We start from the raw sequence: 20,617 nt of genomic DNA, 5'->3' as shown, positions 1-20,617 counted from the left end.
CCTCGCGCCAGTGACTCCTCAGCCAAGCCCATGCACCAGGGGTCTGAACCTGTGGTTCCTCTTGCACTGAGCAGGATTACTATTGCAACAACACATCATCAGTACGGTAAAACTAACCTGTCTCATGACGGTCTAAACCTAGCTCACGTTCCCTATTAGTGGGTGAACAATCAAACGCTTGGTGAATTCTGCATCACAATGATAGGAAGAGCCGATATCGAAGGATCAAAAAGCGAAGTTGCTATGAACGCTTGACCACTACAGGCCAGTTATCCATGCAGTAACTTTTTTGACAACTCCTGCTTAAAACTCAGAAAGCCAGAAGCATGCTTTCAGTGCCAAGGTTATAGAACTGCTGTAGGGCTTTTCTAGAAGCGGCGCTTCCTCGGGCTCTGGCCGAAGCCAGAAGCACCATAGCCCCGTGGCCCTATCTATAACCGGGCATCTCCCGGCTGTAGGCGGGCCGCCGGGCTGCGCCTGCGCGGGGCTGAGCTGCGCCTGCGCGGGGTCTGCACGTGGGTGCGCCGGCGCTGAGGCGCGTGGAGGACAGAAAGCCATGGGGAAGAGCCGGGGGAGGCGGTTCCGGCAGATGCCCTTGTCTCCTACCGGCCTGGAGCAGCGGTGCGATGAGGAGGACGACCCGGACGAGGAGCCGGCCTCGGAGCTGCTGGAGAAGGTGCGGGCAAGATTCGGGGCGGCCGCCGGCAGGGCGAGCTCGGCGCGACCCCTGCTTGGGACAGGGGTACCGACAGCCGGGGCCCGACCCGATGGGGCTGCGTGGCTGGCGGGGGCTGTGCTCCTCCGCCCTCGGTGCGGAGTGGAGACAGGTCTCAAGCTTTCTTAGCGGTGTCGAGGACCTGGAAGCGGTGCGGCCTGTCTGCTCTCGGGCACGGGAGGGAGCTGTGCGGCTTGTTCTCTGCTGCCGCGTCGCGTCTCTGGCTTTACGGCTGCGCCCGAAGCGGCTCAGCAAGGAGGGGCGGCGGCCGCGGCCTGCTCCCGGCTGGCCGGCAGCTGCTGCCTCCGGGCTCGGCACTCTGACTCGCTTTCCTGACTGGTTTAGTGAGGCTACTCCTAGCTCCTCGTCCCAGCAGAGGCTTTGAAGGAGTTCTTGCAGTGCTTGGGTTCAGTCTGCCCATCTGGAGAATGCTCCTATGGTAGCCAAGGCGATAAGTCCAAGATCCACAGGTGAGAAATAACTCACAGAAAATGCTGAAGAGATTGGGTTTGGCCACGTGTTCGCCACATTCCTGGTTTTGTTTTAAGTGCTACAGATAAAAACTAGTTTAAACCTCCTTCTGCTCATGTGACATTAGAATCTACAGTAAAAGTCTATTTTCCTTTAAGGAATTAAATATCCTGTGTTTACTTCACCTAAATGAACTCATTGAGCAGACCACTGCTTAATTATTCTGCTGGACTAGCTTATTTAATCTTATAAAGAAAAGAAGAGAGAGGGAGAGTGAAAAAATTACATAAATGCACAGGTGATGATGAGCGCAGAGACCTCCGTGTCAGTGAGGCAGGTTGTGAGGTACCACTCTTTTCCAGTCTGCTCTTCAGCAGATGTTTGTCTTTTCTGTTGGGTTTTTTACAAGCTCCATGACCTCCCAGGACAGGCACTTCTGACATTCTTTTATTTTTATGGTTTGCGATTCTTGCATCTACCTGAACCTCTCACAACACAAGACAGTGTTGTGAATGTAGAGAATGCTTGCTCCTTGACTTGGGCCAGATGTTTTTAGTCTAAAGGCTGTCATGCTTTGTTTGTATTTTTTTATTTTTCAGTTTCTGTGTAAGGTGGCATAATGTGTCATATTTCCTCAATGGTATTTTTCTTTCAATTTTTTTCCTTTTTTAAATTTTTTAAACATGGTAATTGAAAGTAGCTGTGATGTCTCACCAGGGACAGCTAGTGTCAAGTCTGTGTCTGAATTGCAGCTCTCTTGATAAACGCCCGTAATAGCATTTGTCTGGTTCTACACACGTAATCCAGGGAGAGATACATAAACTTCCATGGAAGTTAGAAGCTCTTGATTCTATTCTGGAGCAGTAAAAGAGGAGCTATAGTCCTGGGCCTGCAAATCAAAAGGCAGATCCATCTTTTCACTCAATAAAAACTTCCAGCTACCTTTTCCCTTTCCCCTAATTGGCCCTGTTTGTGTCTCCCCAGGTGCAGCATCCAAGTGCTGAAGTGAGAGAGTATGCCTGTGCCAGTATTTCCAAGCTGTTGCAGGAGCAGCAGGCAATCCCAGCCTTCCTGCAGAGAGATGTGGTCCGTTGTTTAGGACCATTGTTGATGGATTACAGTTTAGCTGTTCGTGAAACGGCTGCAGGTGCCCTCCGGTAAGCAGTTGCTAGTATTTGTTTAGAACTAAGTACTCCTGGCATGGAAAAGAGACGGGATTTCCTGTTAAAACCTGTGAATTTGAATGCCAGCCTCTCTTGCTTTAACTCTATTTTGAGTAAATATACCTGTGTCAGTTGAAATCCCTGAGGGAGCAGCTTTTCTTGCTCCAGTAGGCTGTCATGAAATTTTATTGGCAGGAGCAGAGTTTAGATTAGTTGTTACAATTTTATCTACTCCTAGTGGAATGTTTTGCTTTCCATCCTTATGTTAGAAAAAAAAATTGATAGTGAAATGAAGAAATACAGAGAAGCTGAATGCTGCTAGTATGGCATTTTGTGTCTTGGTAGCCCTGTATAAGTGGTGGGTTAGTTAGCAAATGCACAGAGCTGTGTTTTTAGAAACTTGTAAATATTGAACAGCATAATTTTCAGCTGCTATTCTGCAGTCAAACCTGCAGCTTGCTTTATTTGTACTAAAATTTAATGCTAATACCTGTTAACATTCATGTTGTATCTTGAGTAGTATCTGACAGAAGTCATGTGTTAGTGCAGATAGTTTTTATGGTTGTGCTAAACAAGTAAGTGAAAGTAATTTTTTTACCTAATACCAAAGTTACTCTTTTATGCTAAGAAGGTAGAAAATTAAAGTTACTGATTAAGCAGATTGATAAAACAAAAAGTACCATAACCTTTAGAGAATACTGAATACATGGTGTTTTTAATATTCCTGCAAAGTATTGTACCTTATCAAAGCATGTTTTTCTGTGGTTTTTTTTTTCCAGAAATCTGAGTGCCTGCGGGGGATTTGAAGTCTGTGATGACATGGTGTCAAAAGACATCATGACACCCCTTGTTGCACTCCTGAAAGAGGTGTGTTTGTTTTTATTCCAACTTTAAAACTGATCTAGTAATTGAGTTATCCCATTTTCAAAAATAGTTGAATTTTTGTAGGTATTCTCACAATAGGATATTTGAGAGATCTTTTAAATTAATTTTTCAGTAGGTTTAATAGGACAAAAAGTATTCCAGAGATTTCAAACCACTCGATTTTGTCTCTTGACCTGCTGCCTTGGGTTTGCGTTAAGGTTGGCTGTCCAGGATGATTTTTGCATAATTGGTGGGGTGATTTTGGGTCTGGAACATCATTGAAGACAAATCTTTTTTTGTCAGTGAAGATCCAGATCCAACATTTATGTTGCAACGTTGTTCTAGTGAGGGTATTTTGGCAAGCAGTTTTATCTACTAAAATCTTGGATTTACAGTTGGGTAGTTACTGCTGTTGTAGAATATCTGTACTGATTACATATTCTTTGTTTTATCGAGGTGTTGCAGTGCAGGTTGGAAATTGCATTGAATACTGTCACCTGCTGTCTGTGTATGAGCAGCCTTGAACAGTATCATTATTTTCTGTATGTTTCTTCCCCATTTTACATTTTGAGTAATAGCATTATTGTAAAGCACAGCAAGATGTTTAGCTGAATTAATTTTTGTGATTAGAAAGAACTGCTGAAAATTGCTTACAGTCTGTATTAGCAAGAAACAGCATTTCAGGTTCTAAAATTGCTAAGTCTTTATAAAAAAATCATTCTGAAGATTATTGAATGCAAAGCAAGTACTGACAGAGTCTTTCTACAACAAAAGAAAATTTACAAATGATTCAGTTCTGTTGTGGCTCAGTTTTCATGCAGAATAGGAAACTAGTCTGATTTTCTGTCAAACACTCAAGAGAGATCTCTCCATTCACTCTGCTGCTAATATTTCAAGGTTTTGCTTCTTGATTTGTTTATTGCCTAACCGTGGTTCTCTTGTTTGGTTGTAGTGCAGCACTGGACTGGATGCTAACCAGCTCTCTCCAGAGAAACGCATAGAGATGGACAAAAACTATACTGAAGACATAGCCAACGAGGCTATTAATTTGCTGTGGAATGTATGGTAAGTACTGTGTAAACACTGGCTTTTGGAAAGAGCTAAATTAAATTGTTCCTTAAAAAGAGTGTGGTAATGGAAGCAGAAATGAAATTATTGTCCTTGCATGTGAGGAAGTATTCAGTTGCTGATTCTGGTTTCTGACTGTGTTGCTCCTATGCATGTCCTCCTTAACAAATGGCAAACCCTCATCTGATCAGAAATACAGTTTTATCTTCTACTGTAAGTTACTTTTCTAGATGAAGGATTCTAAAAGTGCACAAAGTTGGTCATTATTTTTAGGAGTGGCATTCTTTCCCTTCCCCAGTGGTTGTTCATCCCAAATTCTGACACTGATTCCGGATTGTGTTCTGTGAATCTCCTGTACAGTTTTTGGGTTGTGGGGTCTTCCATGCAGTTGCTGTAGATCCTTATTACGATATGGGAAATAGAGGAAATTAAATGCTGATTATTGGGTTCTAGTACTCTGGGAGTATGAGAAGGTTTTGTACTACTTCCTCCCTCTGCAGGTCATCCATAAAATTAATATTACATGTTTGGACAAACTATCCCTTAGTGCCTGAGACACTGCTACAAATCTGCTTAATTGAGAAAGAATGTGGATAGTTCACTTAGTAGTTTACATTGAAAACACCAAATGAAGGAAGAAAAATGGCAACACTGTTAATACAGAAATGGCTATAAGTGTTGAAGTGCTACATAGCAGTTCTAAAAGTTCTCCTTGTTTTGTTACAGCTTTATGGCATTATACTCTTTGGTCTGTACAGAATTTTACTGTACAGTATTGCAATGCAGCTGCAGCTGTGTCTGTCTTTATGGTATGGCTGCTGGCTTGAGGTCTTATTTATACATTGGTTTTTTTTTTGGGGGGGGGTGTTTGGAATCTAGAACAGTACAGAAACTGCTTGCTCAGCACCTTGCACAGAATACATGACCCTTTGTAACTTACTCAGCAACATTTTGTGTTCTTTTTTTAATTGCTTTTGCAGACATAAGTGCTTTGGAACAGGAACTATAATCATTAAGTGTGCTATAAATCACTTCTGTATTTTGAACTTTTTTTGCAATTACCATGAACTGCTGACTTCATTGCTGAGTTTGGTACTGATCAAATTTGGGCTGGCATTGATGCAGAGACAATGTATTCAATGCATTTTGAAGACCCTTGTAGCTAGTTAGGTCCCATGTGCTTTTTAGTTTGAATTTGTCTTTTATTGGTAATTAGTTTAAAAATGGGAATAGCTGTGAGAATTTGGAGCAACACAAATCACAGTGTTAGATAATTAAAGTAAATGCCACATTTAGCATTGATTTAGCATCCATTTTGGAATGTTAAGAGCAGTCATTTCCTGTAATAAGTGAATATTGACACTGGATGCAACAGCCTGCTCTGTTGTCAGTGCTTTTGTGGATGAAGCCTTCGATGGATGGAGAAAGCCCTGGGCTGGCCTGTAGACCGCAACTGTAAGCTGCCTTTCACCTTCTGGCTGGCTCTGTCTGCAGCACACTGTACTTGGGCTCCCAAATAAAATCCTGAATACTGTGCGTGAGGAAGCAGACTGCAGAAGCCAACTTTCCTCAAAGGTGCCGAGGTTATTGCTGCTTTGCTTTCTCCATTTTCTATGGAGTTGATCGTAACCACAGTAATTAAGAATAGCTTTTGAACTCATGCGTAATCCTTAGGTGGATTTTTAGAATGTGAGAATAGCAAGTACATGTTACATAAAACATTGTTATAGGATTTTTTTTTTCTTGGGAAAAGTGTTTTATTTATCTTTCTTATGCATTAGTGAATGCAGCAGTACCGCAGTACACATATTCAACAAGGAAGGATGTCTGGAAGCTGTGTTACGTTACATGAAAAAATTTTCTACAAATGTGGATCTGGCTATTTCAGCAGGTAAGTGGTAAAAAGATAAGGATTTAAAGATTTTTTTTCTTTCTACTATATAAATGTAGCACTGTCACATCCATTTTATAATGTACCTGCCTTAGCATTACTTAAACTGTAGTTACTTAAATTTACACTGAATATAAGACTTTGTGAACAGCATATCAACCAGAAGTACACAACTGTTGTGCTTGTTTTCAGTCCAGAGAAGAATGGCTTATTGGTGGTTACATGGGAGTGAAAAAAATTGTGGAAAGAAAGCTCTAGATAGAGGCTGTGTTTTTAAATTTGTTAGCTGGGTTTGGTAGTGAAAAGTCTAATAGGTTTTTGTAGAGCAAAGGACATAGTCCATCTAAAAATACCTAAACAATTTCTATCACTTGCAATGTGGTTTTATTAGTGTTATTGCTATTATAATCTTATAGTGGTTTTACAGCTGTATGTGCTTGCACAGCTAGTCCCATGTCTAATGTGGTACTGCCTCACCTGTTTTATGTACAGGTTTGCCATAGAATGTCTTTAATCTAAAACACAGTTTGTGAAAGACAGTGTCATACCATTACAACATGATACTGTATGAAGTATTTTTTCCTGTCTCTGTGTTTCATTACTCCAGCTTGCCAGAAAATGTTTTCTCATTAGGAGAGTGAAAACTGCTGTTGGGTTTATTAATTATCTTTGTTGTTTGCTGCAGCAAACTGCTTGCAGGCAGTGACAGAAGATAATCCAGATCTTCTTTCTTCGTTTAATGCTTCTTCACAACAAGTATTGGAAACAGTGATGTTGTGTCCAGAGAGCACAATGAAGCACATCCTTCTGAGAACACTCACAGCAGGTAGGATGCTCAAGGGCATTCACTGCTTTGTGCTGGCAGCTAAAGGAGGGTGGGAAGGACAAAAGGCTTAGTATTCTAAGCTATAGTCCACTGTTGGTCATAGCCTGTATAGATGGTTCTTGAGGTTATTTCTGCCTTTTGGGCTTGTGTTTTGTAGTGATCAGGTATATACAACCATTTTTTAAATGGTCTTAAATGCTAGATTCTGAATTCAGCATGATAATGCATTTTAACTGTTCATTTGTTTTTTAACAGTTAAATGAGTCAAAACAAGTAGTATAGGAATTGTTTTGAACTTAATAGGAGTGGATTTTTATTTAAAGTTCTCTATCTTTCATTCTTTTTTCTACCTCAAATGCTCAACCATGGTGATTTTTTATATTGGAATGTAATAAATTAATTCTGAAAATGGTTATTTCATGTGGATTTATTATCATATCTAAATGTGGCACCAAGGTGGCTCCATGTAGATACTCTGCATATACTTACATGCTGAAATCTACTTAAGATTTGGGCCTAACGTTGTTTTTAAAGGTTAAGTACATGAAACGTTAAACAGAAAAAAATACAAGCCTTTAAAGAAAACACTTGAAAATTCATATTGAAGTATAAGCACTGGATATTGTGGCTGTGTCCTTAGAAAATACATAAATATTTCAGAGTTGGGAATTGAGTATTTTACTAATTTTTATATTTCAACTATCTCACATTTAGGCATTGTCTGGAATATCAAGGGTACAATTCCACCAGGCAGCCTGGGAAGCATGATTAATGCAATCCTGAAGATTTTTTCAGAATCATTAGCAATAGATGCTGGCGAAACAATTATTCGTATGAAAGAAGCTGAGAAAAACAGGTTAAAACTTGCTGTGGAGAGAGAAACCGAGGAAAACATGAGTGATGTTACAGAAAACTGTGTTTTGAGTGAAGGTTATGACTTGGAAGAAATACCAAAAGTCAAAAAGGGAGAAAATGACATTTCTGATTTCCTTCCAGTAAGTGCATCTGCCTGGCTTTTGGACAGCCTAGTGTGTTTGGCTAGGCATCTGACTGGTCTTGAGGGAGTCTTAGCTAGAGTAAACTATCTATGAGTGTTACTAGTCTCAGCTCCCAAATAGCTTGACTAATGTAGCTAAAACTTCAAAGGCAAGCGTGGAGAATTCCAGCGCAACTTGTTCCAGTGTGATCAAGTTACACAGTACATTAGAAAAGCATGTTTTCATTTGTTTCCTATAGTGGAAGGTATATATTTACCTTAGGCTTCTACTTGTAGCCACTGGAGGAAGTTCTGATTTCTGTATGTAGCAAGTGAGATGTTTATTGATTGTAACCATTCAGTCACCAGTGGAGATGGTCGGGAGGTTAACAAATGGATTCACTATGATGTACATGAAAAGAATAACAGAATTACATGTTTCTGTTCAGGATTTAGCTAATACTAGATAATCTTCTCTGTGATGGCTTTAGTGCAGGTGGCATTTCTTGATAGCAAAATTTGGTCTGAAGTGTTCAACAGAAAGATGATAGATAATGCCTCTTGGTTTTGCCAGTGGTTTTGTTTTTTCACATTTTTCTGTAGAATGAGAAGAGGAAACAGCAGGATTGAATTTTCAGCTGTCAGTTTGGGTACTTTAAATTGCACTGAAATGTTGTTTTACAAAATTAAATTTGGTTCGTGTTTTTACCTTTTAGCCTGATCAACGGGAACTGAAAGAAGTTACAGCTTTACTGATGGCTCAGCAAACTGCTCTGGAAATCATTGTTAATATGTGCTGCAGTGAAGGTTTGTAGGAATCTCTTTCATTACAAGTGTTGTAGTTCATTTCATTTCTGGAATAGGTCATGTTTAGTTTGCTGTTTGGTAATCTTAGCTTCTATGGGCAGATGCACACAGACTTACTTTCCCTGACACCCACACTGGAGACAGATCGGATTGTGTGGGTTTTTCTCATGTATTTTCTGTTGCTTACCTATTTCTTTGAAATGAAAACTACATTCAAAATAGAACTACATGTGCCGTCATTTAAGAACAAACAAGAAAGCACTTGTGATGAAGAAGCATTTCCAGAAAAGTATTACAGCATATTCTTTGTTCATTTCAAGTGTGGTCTGAGAGTTCATTTGATATAATATGGGTGTGAATGTTACTGCAGAATGAGGGCATCAATATTTTTTTAAGCAGATAAATCTTGTTGGTTTGATATTGTAAGTATCAAACTTCTTGTAGTATCAAAAAGATACTATAAGTATCTTTTTAAGGAAGAGAGACATTGCATGCAGGTCTGGCAGCAATGCAGATTTAGACTGTTCAGAGTACCACCTTTAAGAGCTTTTTTTCTGAGGAGAAAGGCAAGCTGTTATTTGTGGGGGAGTAACAATTAGATATTCTGTATCTGCTATGAACTCTGATACTGTGTTTTATAGCTTTTCTCCTAATCCTCATGAAAACAAATAAGTGATTTCCGAATTTTGTAAAAAAAAAAATAATAAAAGAACCACCAAACAGAAATTGCACCTCAAAAATCCCTCCAAAACCTGAAAACGTTAATTGCTGCTACAGTTTGTAAGTCTGATGCAAAAGTAATTGCATAGGAGAGAATTTTCTGAGTAAATCATTCAGATTCTAATAAAACCCACAGTAATATGCAGATATTCCCCGTGGTGATTTGTTTTTTTTCCTCTTACAGCATAAGGAATTTCTGCACTTAGTATATGAAAATTCTTTCATAACTGCATATCTCATCTAATGAGCTGTAATTCATAAGCTCTCCCCTTTAATTGGAAAATCTCTTGTGGGTAAACTGCATATTGTGCCATTCACTCCGTGTAATGTAAGGTTGATTGTGTTGTATTTCACCACAGTGCTTTACCCATTCATGGGCAGACAGAAATGTAGTTTGTAGAAATTAAGAGGAATCCAGAGGCAGCTGCTCATTTAATTTTCGAGTTATTTGAGGACTAAAATAGCTGTAGCCATTATGCTGAGTTTATAGAAACACTCAGCTTGCCACAGAATTGAGGGGAATAACCAGGCTTGCAAGAGATGTGTTCTACTGAGCACTGGCCAGTGTTTGGAAGAAGCAGAGTGCTCTTCCCTGAACAGGGACATGAGAAGGAAGCCAGAAGATGCCAGTGTTGCTCTCCAGTCTGTAGTTGTAGGTTACCCTACCTGCGCTAGTTAGGATGGGATTGTCATTGGAAATGCTTCTGTATTTCCAAGAAAGTTGCAAAAAATCTAGTCTTGGTTGTGGGCTAATGTTCTAGAGCCCAGTTCCTGCTCTGCCCTGGTCATCCACTGTGAACGTATGATGACTGTTGTCTTTGTTGTTGCTGAATTCTGCGGTCAGTTCATATAGTTCTCATTTAGTTTTCAAAGAAAAGTTTTGCTTTGTTTCGAAAAGATGCAGATGGAATTTCTTTGTAAGAGGCAAAAGACTGACTGAAAGAGGGATGTCCGCTTTGCTCTTACGCTTGTTGCTGCTGTGTGTTGGTAAAGCACAAAAGACAACTGTTTTCTCATGCAAAAGCTGTTGGCTCTTTTACAGCTTATCGTAACTGTAGAATTAATTAGCTATTTCCAGAGGCAAAAGATGATGTCTGTGTGATCAGAGTGTTACAGCCTGATGAGTTACTTTGTGTTGGATAAACAACAGTTATCACCTTCAAATACTTTTAAGCTGCTGTGTAGTGCAGGTGAAATGCCTTCCGTCAGACCTTTCTTGCTTTAAGTGAATGAATTTATCTTTACCACCGAGAGTGTATATGGCTGTTATTGCAGTTACTACAGGACCTAGATCTCATGCGCATCTGTGTTGCCAGAAAAAGTCACTTTGGGGGGAATACGATGTTTTTTCCATAGTTGAATGTGCTGACCTATGTACACAGGCAGAGTTTTCACCTGTCAATGAGGAGGATCTGTCCGACCTGTAGACTTGGACTTGTGTAAACACCGGTGTCACACCAGTTAAAATTTAACTAGGTTTAAAACAACTTTAGATAAATCAGTGTAAACCCTATGCATGTAGATTTATCAATTTAAATATAAATGATGGACTTAGCTTGTGCTTGCCAAGCCAGGTCTGCTTTTAGCCATGACAGATTATTCACTTTTACAGTAGCTGTGCCTATTGGTGATTGGCCTTAACTCCTGTCACCACGTCAGCCCTGGCAGATCTGTTAGTATAACAAATTACGTAAGTACAAACCTAGCTCAGGTTTATTTTACTTAAAATAGGTTGTCTGAAAGGGGTAACAGTGGTGATCTGGCTTGCTTTGGCTTGTTTTGCTGTCATCATTTCCTTTTTCAACTGGCCTTGCTGTGGAGACAGTAACATCTTCATCCCACTCAGTTACAGCTCAAAGGACATCTGTCTGTGGCTTCAGTATTGCCAGAGAAAACAGTTGCCTAAAACCTATTTCAGTTAGTAAACAAGTTAAGCTAAACTGGTGTATTTGCATGCTTGAATATACCTCAGAAAGTTAAATGGTACAATCCGAGTTAAAGTCTTAGTAAATGTCTTATGGAATGTTTCTTCTATACCTTTTCTTTAAGTGCAGCATAGTTAATACAAGAGAATGAAGTACCTCTGTATGAAGAACCTCTCATGTAAACATGCTTGCTGCATGAGTAAATATAAAATAAATATTTTTAAAAGATAAAACAATTTTAACAAAAATAGTATAATATTTAGAACTGTGGATTAATGGCAGTTAGTTTGCATGGATCTCAGCAAAGCCCAAGAACTTAAAGACTCCTGGCCAACAGGTGAAGAACCTAACCAAGAGGTACAAGTGAGAAGTAGGATACCTGTTGTGGGAGTGCTATTACAAGTCTGTCATCTTTTCTCAGATCCCTCTGATGATGAATGGGAAGAACTCTCCAGCAGTGATGAAAGTGACTTTATGGAAAACTTGTACAATGATGGGAGTGGGCTGCTAATGTCACCTCTATGCCTCTCCGATGAGGTTAACTCAGCGTTTATGAACAATCTCATTCCAAAGAAGGTATTGTCTTGTTTCTAACACATGGTACAGCCTTTTCCTTCTGCCTGATTTGTATCCCAGGTTAGGAAATGATCAAAATCCATCTGTAGAAAAGGAGTATTTTTAAAAACCAGTTTAACTTCACTTTTTTGGTCTAGAGGTGGAGCATCAATACATGAGCTGTCTTGTCATAAATAATTTCTTCATGTAAGTGGGAATAGAGGGTGCATGTGTTTCAGAAATTGTGTTTGGGAGTATTTTTGATTGTCTGGGGTTCTTTTTTTTGGGGGGGGTAGGGGTGGTGTTGCTTTCAGTTTGGCATTTCTAGAATAGAAAATTGATTTGGTTGTCAAAAAGATTACTTGCTAAAAGAAAGGAAACTTTCAGCAGAAGCATGACTGTCAGATTACCATGTTAGCTAAAAGAGGTTTATGTTACATGAGTGGGACAGTCAGCACTGAATAAGTGCAAGTTCTTCCCCGTTTCATACATAGTATCTGAAATACAATTTTTGACACTGACAAGAATTCAGATGTTCTTGTTTCAGAGTTTTACTCAATCTTTGGAGTTGTAAAGATGAAGATCATCAGTTGCATCAGTTATTATGCTAGAATTCTGACCCAGGTCATCAGTGTGTGAGATAAAAACATTCAAGGCTTTTTGAAAGCAGTCTTAAGTTTCATGGCTGATGTTTTAGACTTGTGGTTATCTGAAAATTCTGTAGTGAAATCTGTACAAAAAAAGATTGAAGTAAAAAGGATTATCAGAGGCCTAGAAAATCACCTTTTACAGTTGGATACTTAAAACAATCTGTGCCAAACCCAGTGTACAATTGTACCATTTGAGTGACTGAGAAAGATTCTGGCAAGGTGAGACACTTGCTACCTGGGGAGCTTTGAAGTATGTAGTTTGAAGTATCTGTTTTACATTAAGCTAAGGCTGTATTGCTAAGCCTTTCTTTTTTTCCCCTCCCCAGATTCTTGAAAAAACTGCTTTTCCAAACAGTGTTGCTCTAGACATCTGTATGCACAATCCATCCTGGAAACCATTAATTAAAAAGTAGGAATTTTATTGTTTCTCTTACTATTTTTCATGTATATTCAGTTGTTTTAGTACTCTCAGAAGGATTGTCTATCTTTGAGTTACTTATAAGGTGTAAACAATGGCGGATCTGGTACATGATTTTGTATGGAGAGATACAAATCTTTCTGTAAATTACATACCATATCGAAGGCTTATTTAATTGAGGATGTTTCTTTGTGTTTTGACATCTCTTCAAAGGGATCTGCTAAGTGTATGTTTTGTTTGTTTGTTTCAGACTCAATGCAGTGCAGTGTAGAGCTTTAACATGTCTTCAGAACATTTTGTTAGTGTCAGACGTGGATTGTCTTGGAGGAGCTTCACTTCAGTCCATTGCACAGCATCTCTTGCAGCTAGTCTTTGCTAAAATTGGTAAGATGCTCAGTAAAGGGGGCTTGCTGACCCCCTTTAAACTTACACATATGAGGCAGCCATGTACATTGTTCTAACGCCATTTTATTAGTAAGTTTATCCCTCCAGCATTTCAAAGTAAGCATACTGAAGGTCAGAAGACTGCTGACAAAACAGTGTATCCTGATAAGACTTTTCTTATTTCCAAATTGCATCCTGAGCAAGTAGGCTTCTAATGCAAGAATTTGCTCTACATCTGTTTGCATGCAGCAAGTTGCTGTTAGTGGATGAATTGTGCCTTCCTGTGAGACCCGAACTGTTTGCTTGCTCATATTAGCAGGTTTTCATCAATCAGACAAGCCATGAAAAAGATGGGATGTTTTCTTCTTAAGTGTGCTAACTAGCCTAAATAGGCGGGGGGGGGGGGGAGGGGAAACTAGCAGTCTTTCACTGTTTTGTTGGTTTTTTTTTTAATCTTAAGAAATTATGGCATTGGAGGTTGTTGCAAAAATCTCTAGAATGTACATGCTTATGACAGTAGGAAATAGAGCAGCTGCTTTGTCTCTAGGATGTGCTTTATGCATATGATTGCAGAGCTTTACTGGAAATTCATTTTTAATAAGAAAGTGTGCAAAGTTTTTATTACTAAATAATGAAGCTGCTCAACTTCCTGTTACAGTGGTGGCTTGAGTTCAGTGCAGAAGGCAATAAATTTAGTTTTCCTAAAAATACTATTTTTGAACATCAGATATGTCCTGGTAAATACTAGAATACATCCACTGTAGTTCTTCAAAGGCATGTTATTTCATAGGGACACTGTGATGGTTTCCCCGTACATCATCATATAGTCCCCTATCAAGACAGTGTAGACAGTTGGCATTTCCAGCTGCCTCCTGTAATCTACATGAGATCAGCATCATTCCAATAATACTGTTGGACCATTTATGCTATGATCTTTGTTACTGGTGCTAGAGAAGTTGAACTGTGATTCAAAAAAAAAAGGCAAAAAACCCCAAACCCTGGTTTGAAGCGATGATCCAGTTCCCTGGCAGACTGCTCCATGCAGGCTACTCTGATAACCTGTTTTTTGTTCTAAGGTCAGTGATGATGGCTCAATTCTAAAAATTGTCAGAAAACATTTTTCCTAAGACAGTTCTGTTGTAGTCTAGCATATGCACAAGTTTTACAAGCTTGAGAAGCTCAGTTTTCTCTCCTTCCTTCAGGTATCTTCATTTGTAGCCACAAATGAGGTGTATGTAGTTCTGTTTTGTCATAGTATACATACTATGATACTGCATTAATGCCTGAAAATCTATCTGCCTGCAAAACATGCTTTCTTTTTTTTTTCCCCAATGTCATTAAAACCATGTGACCAGTCTGTAAGAACATTATTACTGAGTACATAGTGCTTGAAAAAATAAAATACAGGAAATGAAAATAAATACGAAGACACATACAAAGAAGTTCACCTGAAATATTTGTCTTATGCTAAAAGAGGGGAACTTCCAAGATTTCACAGTCTGTTATGCTTCACAATAAGTCAGTTCTTAGATGAAACTGGAGAAGTGGCTACCTTAAGACAAAGGGTGCCAATAAATTAGTTTAATGGCCCAGGTGCCTTTTTGTTAGCATAATATTATTTTTGTAGTTAAATGCTATCTAATGGAAACTGCCAGATAGAGTTGATAGCATACCAACATGTGGTTAGAAGAAATGCTGTGGTTTACAGGGTGAAAAAGAGGCATAAAGATCTAGTTGCATATATGGGAAGGGAGGAGACATGTGAAATCATCAAGAGGTTCTGCATCTGGAGTGATCCAGAAAATAAAAACACACTGGGGAGAAAGAAAAAGCTTCAAGAAATGCAGAACATGTATTGAAGGTGATGGCTGGCATTGATGAATTTGTAGTTAAAAAAGAAATATGCAGTGTATGAGTCATACATTTCTGAAAGGTTATTAAACCACCAGAAAACATGCCCTTTATATGAATTGGCAGGACTCCAGTGTTCTGGGTGCCTAAAAGGCCTGCTTAGGAAACAGAAGAAAGGCATTAAAATACATAGTCAGCTTCTGTAGCTTTCTTAATTCTAGTTTGATGGCTTACATGTGATAACCAGTTTACAAACCTCTGTTCTGATGACAGTGGTTTGTGCTGTATGTTAGGTCACATTTCAGGATATACCTGAAAATGAGGACCAACTGTGATCTGACCTCCAGATGCAATTAATACTGAATTTAAACAAATCACAGTGGTTATAACCTACAGAGAGGAGTCTCTGAAAATCTAGCTCTTCCTGTTTTCGGTACTACCTACAGGGACAATTAAGGAATTTATATTTCTTTGCTTCTTGTGTCCTTCATCTTACTGTTTAACTTTTGTCTCTGGGTTCAATTTTTTGACAGAACTCCCTACAGACACAGAATTCCTAGAAGCCATAACTAGTGCTTTGAGAGCTCTCTTACAAACAATGGCATCAAAGAACATCTCCCAGGTAAAGGCTTTCAAACTCAAATGCTCTCGTAGGCACAAAATCATGTGAGATGGTGCTGGAAAGTTTTTGAAACAAGAACATTTGAAGTTCTAAATTTTAGCAAGTGTGAACACTGGAAGAACAGATGTAATAGCATTCACTCTTCATATTTTTTATAGGCCTTACAGGAGTATTTTTTTTATGTATCTCTTCCTTAACATGTAAACAGAAGAAGGGTATTTCAAAACCAGAATAGGAATGAGCCGCAGGTGCTCTCTTTAGAAGATGGACATAATGGCAAGCATTTAGTAAATTAGCACCTAGAAAAGTGGATTCTTTGTTTCCTGAGTCATCCCGTTGAATCTGGTTGTCTTTCTAAAATCTTGGTTGGACATGAATTAATGAACTAAATATAGGAATGAAGCATAATACTTTATTACACAAGATGTAATACTAGATGTTCTGTGGGTCCTTCCTGGCTGTAAACTGAAAAATGAATTCTGTAAGTTGTAATGACTTGGAGAAATAGGTATTGAGCTGGGTAAATCTGTGAAAATCCCTTTAGGCTCAGAACTTTTTCCTTCAGCTTCATAACAGCCTTGGTTGTTCTGGAAGAAACACCTTAAGAACCTGAAAGGGAGAGTTTAACTGTGTTCTTGCTAATTACATTTCCAGAATTCACGTTTTGATAATACAGGACTCTGCAAATGATCTAAAATATCGTATTTGAAAATTCCATGGAAATGTAAACACGCCTCTCTTCTTTTTTTATTTTTTTTTTCTTCCTCCCCTTGCTAAGCAGTGTATGACTCCTGAGCAGCTATTGTCTTTATGTGAAGCTGGTATGGACAGCAGCAATGCCAGTGTTAAAGTGAATATAGTGAGCATCCTTGGAATTTCTGGCAGCATCCTGGCAAAAGGACAAGAAACAGCTGAAACACTAAAGGTAAAAAGCAATATTGGCAGTGCAAGCCTAAATCAGTTTTGATACTTCTTTCAATTCTCTTAAGCATTGCTGGAAAAACAGTTTTTTCTTTCATATTTCAGGTGATTGGAAAATTTCTTCTTGAGGTTGCTATGAAGGAATCTTCTCTTGTGGTAGCAGGGGAGGCCTTGGATGCATTGTTTGATGTATTTGCAGATGGTAAAGAAGCAGAAAAGGCGGCGGTAGAGATCAGGTTGCTTCCAGCACTGAAAGAATTTCAGCCAGTGTTCAAAATGAGGGTAAGCATCAAATGCAGCCAGCTCAGGGTCTCAACACAGTGTAGGTTGAAGCTTTAAGCAGGAATGTATGGCTTTACAAGATGAATATAAAAAAAACCAACAAAACAACCAAACAACCCCACATAATTGAATTCCTGATACTCCTCTTTAGAAGAAAGCAAATACACTTATCTTGAAGTGCTTGGAACTATCAAAGTAGCAGCACAACATCTGCATTGCAACATCTGCATTACACCATCAGCTTTACTGATGTCCAAATTACTGTATTGTTCTGAAACCCTTGTAAAAAAAATCTTGCAGATGTCCCTGGAGGAGAACAGCTTAATTGGTGGGAGAGAAGTCCCTTCTGAAGTTACATGTTTTGGTTATAAGTTGCTGTAGCTGCTAGGGGGCATTTTTGTTCTGATGGTGGTTAATTAAAATCAAGTATTCTGTGTTTTCATGAATCACAAGGCCAAAATTCTAAGCTATAATTGTAAGTACATCCTTGTCTTAAATAGACATTGACCTTTGATACGTTGTTTCTTTAGTCAGATGAAGCCTAAGGAATGACTTTCATAATCTTAAAGCTAAACACTGGACACACAAATACATAACTGACAGTGCTACTGTTGTTTGGTTAGTTACATGCAAGGCCTTTCATTAAAAAAACTACAGAAACTAACTCTATGTTTCAGATTATGAAATAGCATGCCAACAATGGTGTAGTTTTAAGCAGAGATGTATAATGTCAATTGACCTGCAGAAATAAGTGCTACCTATGCATTTGCACATGTGAACATATTGGAGTTCTCAAGAGGCATCGGTAACATGTCTATAGAAGAACTATACAGAACTTTGGGTGATATAGTAGGAGAAACTTCTCCATTAATAAAGTATGCGTTTCTTGGTTTTGCAGATGCGAAAAGAGGGCAAAGGAAAATATAGTACAGATCAGCTGTGTGTTCTTGACAATGTGAAGATGAACTTGAGAAGATTCATTGCATATCAGGAGACACTAGGGAAAAGTCCAACTTGCAACAACGAAGAACTTTAAGGTTTCTCTTATTGAATAACATTTTCCAAAAATAAAATCGTTTTGAACTTCTAAAATTTATCAAGCAGAGAAGTTTTCATGTTAATAGTGCAATTTTTTACATTTAATATTCTTATGCTTCTGGCTTGATGCAACATGAAAGTCACATCAGTGTAAAAAAACAGCGTACTTTGAGATTTAAGTGTTGGCAGTGATGAGAATGTGCTCTTGCATTCTTGAGGTCGGTGCATAGCACCACTGTCCTTGTTTACAAATGTCCTGGTGGAAAACTATAATTCTATGATTCTATGAAAAAGTAATTTAGAGAAATATTCTCAATTATGTGCCAGATCAAGAAAATATTTAAAAGCTCAAAAGATACTTTTCAGGGAATTGAGCGATGGCAGAATGTTCTTATTTGCTATTTGCTCTCACCTGTTTCTAGGATCGCACAGGCAGTTGCAACAAACTTCCCAAGATAAGTGTGTAGGTTACTGCTGGCACTTGGATCTGTTATTTCATGAAGTTTATCAAAAACTGTTTCAGGTTCATTTATGATGAATTCAGTAGGATACCTTTCTGCTGTGGAAATCAGTGTAAGAGAATCCTACATTTATGCACAGCTTGCTGGTTTACTTTTATCTTGATTGGTAGTTCTGAAAATCAAGTCTCCTGACTTACTTCTTTCCTTGTAATTCTGCATCAGGATGAATTTGAATTCAGGAATGTAGTAAACCTAATAAAAAGGTGTTGGTTTGGGTTTTTTTTTTATTTTTATACTGAGGTATTATCTAACATAACTTTATAATTGCTTGAAATATCTTTCAAATATTTGTAATAGAGATTTTTAAGCTGTAAAATACAGAAACTATTTTTAAAAAGTCACTGATTCATTAAGTTTTGTATGTGTACTGCCATATATAAGAGCTTTGATGTTTCTGTGAATGAGATTGTCTCATACACATTTTTTAATGGGAAAAAAACACACAACAAAACAAACACTTTTTGTTATTCTGATTTTTCAAATGTGAGATTTTTTTTACCCGTCTTTTCTTAACATGCTGTGTTAGCACAGGCATCTAGTTTTTGGAAAAATTATGCCCATAATGTTAGGCGTGGAACTACAAAGACCAAATTTGCCTGGTTTGTTAGATTTCAGTCTCTTAGATTAGAAAGCAGGCTCAGGAACTGACTGGATAACTTGCAAATAACTGCCTTTATGAAATCTTGACTATATGGTATTTTATCAAATGCAGGGGAAAGTGCAAAATAAGTTTAAGCAGCTGTGCTTCCTGGAAGTCTCATTACTGCTAGTACTTCACAGGAGTTGAATGAAATGTATGATGTGATGAAATCCCTGCTAATCAAATGAATGAGTAAGAGTGGGATTGGAAGGGCTCAAGGACCATTGAGAAGGACCTGGAGAAGTCCAGGAGAAGTGTGGAGCATGGAGCAGTTGAAAGGTTATCCTGGGATTTGACAGGGGCTGCAGTGAAAAGGGCTGGAGTGTAACAGCAGAGGAATAAGTAGCTAGGTGGGTTATGGTATAAGACTGCACAGTGTGTGGATTTTAATCTTAGTGTTATACTTGCTGTATGCTGAAGTTATTATCCTATTGGCCTGATACAAGGTATTAATATTTGTTTGGAGCACTTAAAAGGATTTGCATTCAGAAAGCTCTACTTTCATTTTCTGGGTGTGGCACGGAATTGCAGGAGAATCTAAATTGGAAAGGATGTCTGGAGGTTCCTTAGTCTAGTATGCTGCTAAAGTAAGACTTTGGAGTCAGAAAGGTTGTGCTAGGGCTTGAGCATCTCCAAAGATGGAAACCCCATAACTTTGCACAGCCAATCCCAGTGCTTGACTGCCCTTGCTTTGACACTTCTGTGTTTTTCACCCATGTATACTTAGTAGGACTTCCCCCTGCTGCAAAATGTGCCCCTTGTCATTTGACAGCAGACCACCAAGAACCTGGCTCAATTTCTTATCACCCCATTTGCTAGTTGAAAACAACAGTTGCGTTCACCTCTTCTCCATGCTCAGTAAACGTAGCTACCTCAGCCCTTCCTTGTACATTATGTGCTTTAGCCCTCTAACTGTCTCTGTGGCCTTCTGCTTGATCTGTCCAACTGTGTCTTGTAATGGGGGACCCAAAACTGGACACTGGGCACGTGAGATCAGTGGATGTGATCTTGTGACTGCTGAAAAGAGGAAAGTAATCAGTTTTCTTGACCTGCTGGCCATGCTTCTGTCAATGCAGCCCATAGTTTGTTAGCCATCACCAATGCAAGGCTGCACTGCTGATTTCTGTTCAACTTACTGTCCATCATGACCCTTCAGATCTCTCCAAAGCTGCTCGTCTTTGGTCTTTTGGTTGAGAGCTTGCTCTGGTTCATGGGATTACTCTGTTACAAGTGTAGTAGTACTTTGCATTTTACATCAAGTGTAGCAGTCAGAGTCTGGTTTCTGGACACTGTTACAACAGTTAGGTAT

General features: G+C 38.9%; 1 protein-coding gene across 1 annotated transcript; it reads left to right on the top strand.

Annotated features, from left to right (window-relative positions):
• Nucleotides 1-515: 515 nt before the first annotated feature.
• On the top strand, nt 516-18,201 carry HEATR3 (HEAT repeat containing 3). The gene is made up of 15 exons (XM_034072912.1): nt 516-676; nt 2,171-2,343; nt 3,129-3,216; nt 4,166-4,278; nt 6,063-6,172; nt 6,858-6,998; nt 7,713-7,993; nt 8,691-8,781; nt 11,848-12,002; nt 12,958-13,040; nt 13,300-13,433; nt 15,818-15,906; nt 16,688-16,831; nt 16,933-17,109; nt 18,008-18,201. The coding sequence occupies exons 1-15, from the start codon at nt 557-559 to the stop codon at nt 18,143-18,145; spliced, it is 2,037 nt and encodes a 678-aa protein (XP_033928803.1). The 5' UTR covers nt 516-556; the 3' UTR covers nt 18,146-18,201.
• Nucleotides 18,202-20,617: the final 2,416 nt, after the last annotated feature.

Source organism: Melopsittacus undulatus, chromosome Z, assembly GCF_012275295.1.
Source record: "Melopsittacus undulatus isolate bMelUnd1 chromosome Z, bMelUnd1.mat.Z, whole genome shotgun sequence".
Taxonomy (NCBI): Eukaryota; Metazoa; Chordata; class Aves; order Psittaciformes; family Psittaculidae; genus Melopsittacus; species Melopsittacus undulatus.
This window is presented reverse-complemented; position numbering and strand designations above follow the sequence as displayed.

What these genes read in the sequence shown, in the direction of transcription:
- HEATR3 (XM_034072912.1), top strand. Translation starts at nt 557, where the DNA reads ATGGGGAAGAGCCGGGGGAGGCGGTTCCGGCAGATGCCCTTGTCTCCT. An exon ending in AATTTGCTGTGGAATGTATG is followed by an intron (nt 4,279 to 6,062) that starts GTAAGTACTGTG and finishes CTTATGCATTAG; the next exon opens with TGAATGCAGCAGTACCGCAG. An exon ending in ACAATCTCATTCCAAAGAAG is followed by an intron (nt 12,003 to 12,957) that starts GTATTGTCTTGT and finishes TCCCCTCCCCAG; the next exon opens with ATTCTTGAAAAAACTGCTTT.